Source organism: Colobus angolensis, unplaced genomic scaffold (assembly GCF_000951035.1).
Source record: "Colobus angolensis palliatus isolate OR3802 unplaced genomic scaffold, Cang.pa_1.0 Scaffold34, whole genome shotgun sequence".
NCBI lineage: Eukaryota > Metazoa > Chordata > Mammalia > Primates > Cercopithecidae > Colobus > Colobus angolensis.
Genome location: NW_012116710.1, coordinates 5,069,621 through 5,077,969, shown reverse-complemented (window position 1 = coordinate 5,077,969; position 8,349 = coordinate 5,069,621). Strand labels below are relative to the sequence as shown.

Sequence of the window (8,349 nt, the reverse complement as noted above, 5' to 3'; positions counted from 1 at the left end):
TTTTTTTTTTTAAGATAAGGTCTTGCTCTGTTGCCCAGCCTGGAGTGCAGTGGTGCCATCACAGCTCACTGTGACCTCCACCTCTCCCAGACTTCAGCAATCCTCTTGCCTCAGCCTCCCAGATAGCTGGGACTACAGGTACTGCTACCACACCTGGCTAATTTTTAGATTTTTTTTTTTTTCAAGACGGAGTTTCGCACTTGTTGCCCAGGCTGGAGTATAATGGCACCATCTCAGTTCACGGCACCCTCCACCTCCCAGGTTCAGGCGATTCTCCTGCCTCAGCCTCCCGAGTAGCTGGGATTACAGGCATGTGCCACCATGCCCGGCTAATTTTTGCATTTTTAGTACAGATGGGGTTTCACCATGTTGGTCAGGCTGGTCTCGAACTCCCGGCCTCAGGTGATCCACCCGCCCTGGCCTCCCAAAGTGCTGGGATGATAGGCATGAGCCACCGTGCCTGGCCCAATTTTTTGATTTTTTTGTAGAGACAGGGTCTCCTATGCTGTCCAGGTTGGTCTTGAATTCTTGGGCTCAAGCAATCTTCTCTCCCCAGACTCCCAAAGTGCTGGGATCACAGATATGAGTCACCACACCCAGCACCAGGCTCATTTCAATCCTGTCAACTACACCTGTCCCTGGCCCTGCCTGAGTTCCTATTCGAGGAGGTGGTGCTAGTCGGGCAGGGACCTCCTTCCTGTGAAGATGACAGTAGCCGCTAACACCCTGGTCCTGTCCCTGTCATCTCCTGCCTGGGCAATGCAGCAGCCTCCTCCTTGTCTCCCTGCTCCTGCCCTGCCTCCAAACAACAGCAGGGAGCCAGTGAAGGCTGGAATCAGATCCCATCCCTCCTCTGCATAGGGCCCTCTCAGGCTCTGTCTCAGAGTAAAACTCAAGTCCTCACCATGGCCAATCAAGCCTAAAAAACCTTCCCCCATCACCTCCCTGACCTCTCCTCCCACACTCCCTCTCACTCACTCTGCTCCAGCCACAAAGGCCTCTTCATAGTTTCTAACACATGCTGACCTCTTTCCTACCTCTGGGCGATCGTGCTGGCTCTTCCCTCAGACTAGAATGCTTTGCCTGGCTCTCCTAATAGTCCCCACTTTTCATTGTTTGATCATTCATCATTTGATCATTCATTCATCATTTGATCATCACTGCTCAAGCCTTTCCAAAGTGACCTTCTCCAACCATGCCCACTAAAACAGTGCCCCCCTTCTAACATATCACCTCATTTTATTCTTTGCATTTATTAATATTACTCTCAGAAATTCTTTCATGCCAGCCTTAGGCAACATAGTGAGACCCTGTCTAATTGAAAGACCACTGGTGTGATGGCTTAAGCCTGTAGCCCCTGCTACTTGGGAGGCTGAGGCAGGAGGATAACTTGGGCCCAGGAGGCTGCAATGAGCTATGATCGACCCACTGCACTTCAGCCTGGATGACAGCGCAGGACCCTGTCTCTAAAAAAATAAAATTATTGGCCAGGCGTGGTGGCTCATGCCTGTAGTCCCAGCACTTTGGGAGGCCAAGGTGGGCAGATCACTTGAGGTCGGGAATTCAAGACCAGCCTGACCAACATGGAGAAACCCTGTCTCTACTAAAAATACAAGATTAGCCGGGGTGGTGGCGTATGCCTGTAATCTCAGCTAGCTGGGAGGCTGAGGCAGGAGAATCACTTAAACTCAGGAGGCGGAAGTTGTAGTGAGCCGCGATAGTGCCACTGCACTCCAGCCTGGGCAACAAGAGCGAAACTCCATCTCAAAAAAAAATATAGCTGGGCGCGGTGGCTCAAGCCTGTAATCCCAGCACTTTGGGAGGCTGAGGCGGGCAGATCACAAGGTCAGGAGATCGAGACCATCCTGGCTAACACGGTGAAACCCCGTCTCTACTAAAATTACAAAAAACTAGCCGGGCATGGTGGCAGGCGCCCATAGTCCCACTTACTTGGGAGGCTGAGGCGGGAGAATGGCGTGAACCCCAGAGGCGGAGCCTGCAGTGAGCCGAGATCATGCCACTGTACTCCAGCCTGGGTGACAGAGTGAGACCCTGTCTCCAAAAAAAAAAAAAAAAGACTGTGTGGTACTGGCATATGAATAGGCATTTAGAGCAATGAATTATTGAGGAAATCAATTCATTTAGAATAGAACTGAGTCCAGAAATAAACACTTATATTTATGTTCAATTGATTTCTGACAAAGGTGCCAAGACAATTCAGTGAGGAAATAATAATCTCAACAGGCCAGGCGTGGTGGCTCATGCCTGTAGTCCTAGCACTTTGGGAGGCCAAGGCAGGTGGATCACCTGAGGTCAGGAGTTCGAGACCAGCCTGGCCAACATGGTGAAACCCTGTCTCTACTAAAATATAAAAATTAGCCAGGCATGGTGGTGCATGCCTGTAATTCCTGCTACTCAGGAGGCTCAGGCAGGAGAATCACTTGAACCTGGGAGGTGGAGGTTGCAGTGAGCCAAGCTCATGCCACTGCACTCCAGCCTGGGTGGCAGAACAAGACTCCGTCTCAAAAAAAAAAAAAAAAAAAAATTCATCTCACCAAATGGTACTGGGACAACTGGATATGCACATGTAAAAGCTTGGACCTCACACCATATACAAAAATTAACTCAAAATGGATGAAAGACCTAAATGTAAGAGCTAAAACTAAAAATCTCTTAGAAGAAATTATGAGTAAGTCTTCATTGCCTTAGGCAAGGCCTTTGTAAATGACACAAAAAACACAAGCAAAAAAAAATTGATAAACTGGGCTTCACCAAAATTAACTTTAATTCCTGCTACTCAGGAGGCTGAGGCAGGAGAATCTCTTGAACCCAGCAGGCAGAGACTGCAGTGTGCCGAGATCGCGCCACTGCACTCCAGCCTGGGCGACAGAGTGTCAGGAGAAGCTGAGGGAGGGCTTGCATGTCTGACATAATGTAAAAGTGTCTTGGAACATGTCTGGGGTCCAGGGTCTAAAACCCCTTGTGGCCTTTGGAATGCCAAGCCACGTGCTAAAAGGTGGAAGGCTACCCCAACGCACCATAATCTAAGCCCAGGGCATAAAATCCCTCGTGGCTTGGATAGAATCCAGGGCACGTGGCTCTGGAATGTGTCTAGACTTGCTGGCTTCTTGCTCCTTGTGCTCCCAGGATTGATTGTATCTTGAGTTAAAAGAACCTGCTCTCCATTATCTCCAGTAGCAGAGCAAATGCTAAGCCATCACAGCTGTCAACCATGTGCTTAATGCAAGGTGCCCTTTTGACCCCCACATTCTCACCACCTGTTTCTTTGTTGGATTACCAATAAATAGCGTGGGCTCCCAGAGCTCGGGCCTTCGCAGCCTCCATACACTAGCAATGGCTCTTTGGTCCCACTTCTCTCTCTCAAACTGTTTTACTCAATCCTTTGACTCCACTGGACTTTGCTGCCCCCATGACCTGGTGTTGGGTCTCATCACCCCAACAGCAGAGTGAGACTCCATCTCAAAAATAAATTAATTAATTAATAAAAATAAAGACAGGGGCTAGCTCTGTCACCCAGGCTGGAGTGTAGTGGCATGATCACAGCCCCCTGCAGCCTCAACCTCCTAGGCTCATTATGATGCTCCTGCCTTAGCATTTCTACATGTGTTAGCCACCATGCCCAGCCAAATTGACCGAGGCTAGTCTTGAACTTCTGGATACAAGCGATCCTCCCATGGTGGTGTGGTGGCACACAATTAGCCCCAGCTATTCAAGAGGCTGATGAAGAAGGTTCACTTGAGCCCAGGAGGTCAAGGCTGCAGTGAGCTGTGATTTCGCCATTGCACTCCAGATGGGGTAACAGAGTGAGACCCTGCCTCAAAAAATAATAATAATAATAATAATGGTGAATTTTATGGTGTGTGAATTATATATATGGTAAACTCCTACTCAAAGCTTTAAAAACATGAAACGGCCGGGCGCGGTGGCTCAAGCCTGTAATCCCAGCACTTTGGGAGGCCGAGACGGGTGGATCACGAGGTCAGGAGATCAAGACCATCCTGGCTAACACAGTGAAACCCCGTCTCTAAAAAACTAGCCAGGCAAGGTGGCGGGCGCCTGTAGTCCCAGCTACTCGGGAGGCTGAGGCAGGAGAATGGTGTGAACCTGGGAGGCGGAGCTTGCAGTGAGCCGAGATGGCGCCACTGAAGTCCAGCCTGGGCTACACAGCTAGACTCCACCTCAAAAAACAAAACAAAACAAAAAATGGAACAGAAAAGCAGCTTACTTTAGCACCTACTAGGTGCTTGGTGGGTTACTGGGAACTGCACACAACCTTCTTGAATCCTTAAAGCCACCAGGGTTGGATGGGGCTACCACTATTAAAATATTGAGATGTGGGCCAGGCACAGTGGCTCATGCCTGTAATCCCAGCACTTTAGGAGGCTGAGGCAGGTGGGTCACATGAGGTCAGGAGTTTGAGACCAGCCTGGGCAACGCGGTGAACCCCTGTCTCTACTAAATACAAAAATTAGCCGCGCGTGGTGGCACATGCCTGTAGTCCCAACTACTTGGGAGGCCGAGGCAGGAGAATCGCTTGAACCCGGGAGGCGGAGGTTGCAGTGAGCCGAGATCACGCCACTGCACTCCAGCCTGGGCAATAGAGCAAGACTCCATCTCAAATAAAATAAAATAATAAATTAATAAAAATGTTAGAGATGGGAAAACCAAGGCTCATAGAATAAGCCTATCCGTGCTGCACCCACTCACCTTTTCCTCGCAGGAGTAGTTGATCTTCAGGTAGTAAGGGAAGCCCAGGTATTTCTGCAAAGAGAGGTTCGGCCACATGTCCAGAAATGAGTGGAGTGCGGGTTCAAAATCCCTCTGGTTCGCTTGACCCTGGTCCCCTTACCTCCCTCGGGTCGATGGGTGAGTCCACCAGCATTTGAAACAAGTTGCCTACTGTGTCCACGAGCTCTTGCTCAAAGAAGCGGTCGCTCGCACCATTCTCGCCTACCCTCTTAAACTCGTTCAGGACAACCTGCCAGGTGCATTCGTCGAAATCTTTGATCGCCCACAGCCTCCGGGACGCCAGGAGCACTGCCAGCAGGGCCCACAGCATCTGCAAGACTCGGACTCCGGGCCACCGAGGACCGGCAGGGAACATGGCTGGGCCGCACATAATGTGGCTAGAACCTGGAGAACGCAGGCGTCAACACCCACGCAGGACAGCTCTCTGGAGCCCACTTCTAAGACTTCACCTGGCTTCTGCGCCTCGCACAGCCCTTGCTCCTGGTCACGCCCCGGCTCTTGCTCCTGGCCCCGCCCCTGCTCTTGCTCCTGGCCCTGTTCCCGCACGGACTTTTAGCCCCGCCCCTGCTCTTGTTCCTGGCTCCGCCTCTGCACTTGCTCCTGGTCCCGCCCCTGCTCTTGCGCCTGGGAACCCTCGTGGGGATCGCACCTCTGCTATTGCTCCGGACCCCAGCCCTACTAATGTTTCTGGCCACACTCCTGCTCCTGCGCCTCGTTCCGCCCCGCCTCCACGTCTCTTCCTTTAACTTTATCTCCACCTTGCTCCTTGTTCCGCCCCCTCTCTGTATTCCACTCTTGCTCTTCACCTGATCTTCGTTTCTATTTCTCGCTTTGACAGCCCCCCTCTTGTGTTCCCCTGTCCTGCTCCTGCCTGCGATCGCACCCGTGTACTTCCACCCGGCTCTGCCCCAACTTCTTGCCCTACCCTCGCACTTCTCTTGGTATCGCCCCTTTCTCCTCGCTCGGGGTCTGCCCAGGGGCTGGGTACTGTGCCTCTTCTTGCCCCTCTCCGGGCCCCGCCCCTGCTCCCGGCCCCGCCCCTGCTCTTGATTTCGGCGGGGCTCCTCTTTCTTGCCCAGGGCTTGCTCCTCGCTCTGCTTCCGCTCCCGGCCCCGCCCCTGTTTCTTCACCTGGTCTTTATGGACCCGTCCCTTCCCCGGGTTCTCGGCGATTGGTTCTTCTTGCACCGGCCCCTCGCCCCGTCCCGCCCTCTGGTCACGCCCCTCCTCCTCGCCCTGCCCCTTCTCGATGAAGACTGTCTCTTCGCCTCGGGATCTTTCCTTGCCCTTCGTTGTTTCCTCGCCCCACACCTTCTCCTTCCACGCCGGCCCTAGCTTCTTAGCCGGCACCTTCTTGAGTCTCACCTTCCCCTCGTACCGCGACACCTTCTTGACCCACTTCTTACTCTTCCTTCCCATGCCATTAACACCTGCCTGCTTTGTACCCCGACTCTCCTACCCCGCCCCGTCCTTCGCCCTTCACGTTCGGCTCCCCCTTTCCCTCCTCTGCCAGCTCCTACGACTCTCCCCTCTTTCCCCTGCCTCTCCCCTTCTCGCCTCCCCCCTCCCCTCACCTTCCTAATTCCTCCCCGTCCCCGGCATCCCCCCGCCCCGGGATGGCACCGCTCTTTCTCCCCGGCCCCGTGGTACCAGTCACTTGGTTAAAACCGGTCAACTGTCATTCGGCCGCACCAGTCCCGCCCCCTCTTGCCCGGTCTCAAAATGGCCGCCCACACTTCCACAGCCGACTTCCGCCTTTGCAGGGACACGCCCTCCACTCACGCTGTCTCCAAGGTAACGCGCAAGCCCTAAGTCACCGAGGGCCGGGGGCAGTCTCAGCACTCAGAGCGCGAGGCCTGGTCGGCAGAGGGTGCTGGAGACAACGTTTGTGCCAGGAAGGCCTTCAAGGAGTTTCTATTGGTTGTTCTGGCAGCAAGCACCGTTCCTACTTGTCCTTCTACCCAAATGTTCTTTTTTTTTTTTGAGACGGAGTTTCGCTCTTTCACCCAGGCTGGAGTGAAGTGTGAAGTGGCGCGATCTCGGCTCACTGCAACCTCCGCGCCCCCGCTCCGGATTCAAGCGATTCTCCTGCCTCAGCCTCCCAAGTAGTTGGGATTATAGGCTCCCGCCACCACGCCTGGCTAATTTATTTTTTGTATTTTTAGTAGAGACGGGGTTTCGCCATGTTGGCCAGGCTGGTCCCAACTCCTGACCTCAGGTGATCCACCCACCTCGGCCTGCCAAAGTGCTGGGATTACAGCTTTAAAAAGTGTGAGACTACTCCTTTAAAAAGTGTGGTTTCCTAGAGACTTTGTGAGAATGAATCGGCTGCTTAGCTACCATCCTCTAAAAAACAGGACAAGGACAGCCATCTCACACGGTTGTGGGAAGTGTGCCTGGCTCGAGTAAAATATTCATTAATTTTCATTTGCATTCTGATGCCTTATAGGTAAGGATTCAGGCCATGACTTTTTGATGAACTCCAGACTAGACATTTAACCCAGTGTTTTTCAAATTTGAGAATGCATTAGACTCACCTAAAGGGCTGGGTAAGCCAGGTTGGTGGGCATCACACCCTGAATTTTTGTTTTTGTTTTATAGATGGAGTCTCTGGCTGGGCATAGTGGCTGATGCCTATAATCCCAGCACTTTGGAAAGCTGAGGCAGGCGGATCACTTGAGGTCTGAAGTTCGATGCCAGCCTGGCCAACATAAAACCTTGTCTCTGCCAAAAAATACAAAAATTAGCCGGGCATGGTGGCGGGCACCTGTAATCCCAGCTACTCGGGAGGCTGAGGCAGCAGTTGCTTGAACCCAGGAGGCAGAGGTTGCAGTGAGCCGAGATCCCTCCACTGCACTCCAGCCTGGACAACAGAATGAGACCCTGTCTCAAAAAAAAAAAAAAAAAAAAAATTAAACCAGCTGTGGTGGTGCACACCTGTAATTCCAGTACTTTGGGAGGCTGAGGTAGGAGGATCACTTGAGACCAGCCTGGGCAATATGGTGAGACCCTGTTGCTAACTTTTTTTTTTTTTTAATTAGCCCAGTGTGGTGGCCCATCCCTGTGATTCTAGCTACCTGGGAGGTTGAGGCAGGAAGATCACTTGAGCCCAGGAGTTTGAGGCTGCAGTGAGCTCTGAAATACATGGAAATGCAGTGAGCTGTGATCACACCACTGCATTTCAGCCTGGGCAAAAGAGCAATACCCTATCTCAAGTTAGCCTTGAATTTCAGGCCTCATGTGATCCTCCCACCTCAGCCTCCTGAGTGAGTACCTGGCTACTTCCAGAATTTTTGATTCAGTAGATCTGGAGTGGAGCCTGATAATTTGTATTTCTGGCAAGTTCCTGGGTGATGCTGATACTAGTGGTCTGGAGACCACACCTTGAGAACCAGTGCTCTAGAACCTTCCATGACCCTCTAGGCCCTCAGGAAAACTTCCAAACCCCTTGGTTTCCAGAGCACCTCATACTCTCCTCCCTGCCATTCTATCTGGCTCATCTGCCCTCTCCCCCTTAGACCTCTGTGGTCCAGTCTGGTCACATGGAGCAACTTGAATATCCTTGATCAGGCATGACCCA

The 8,349-nt window shown here is 52.2% G+C and overlaps 1 protein-coding gene across 1 annotated transcript in view; it reads right to left on the bottom strand.

Moving 5' to 3' along the window:
• CATSPERG (catsper channel auxiliary subunit gamma) overlaps positions 1-6,509 on the bottom strand; it is a 33,010-nt gene extending 26,501 nt beyond the window's left edge. The window contains exons 1-3 of the mRNA XM_011952515.1: positions 6,420-6,509; positions 4,871-5,154; positions 4,729-4,782 (exon numbers count right to left, since the gene is read on the bottom strand). Of these exons, the coding sequence (XP_011807905.1) occupies positions 4,729-4,782; positions 4,871-5,140 (324 nt within the window). The 5' untranslated portion in view covers positions 5,141-5,154; positions 6,420-6,509. The remainder of the gene's footprint in view (positions 1-4,728; positions 4,783-4,870; positions 5,155-6,419) is intronic.
• Between the last annotated feature and the right edge of the window lie 1,840 nt (positions 6,510-8,349).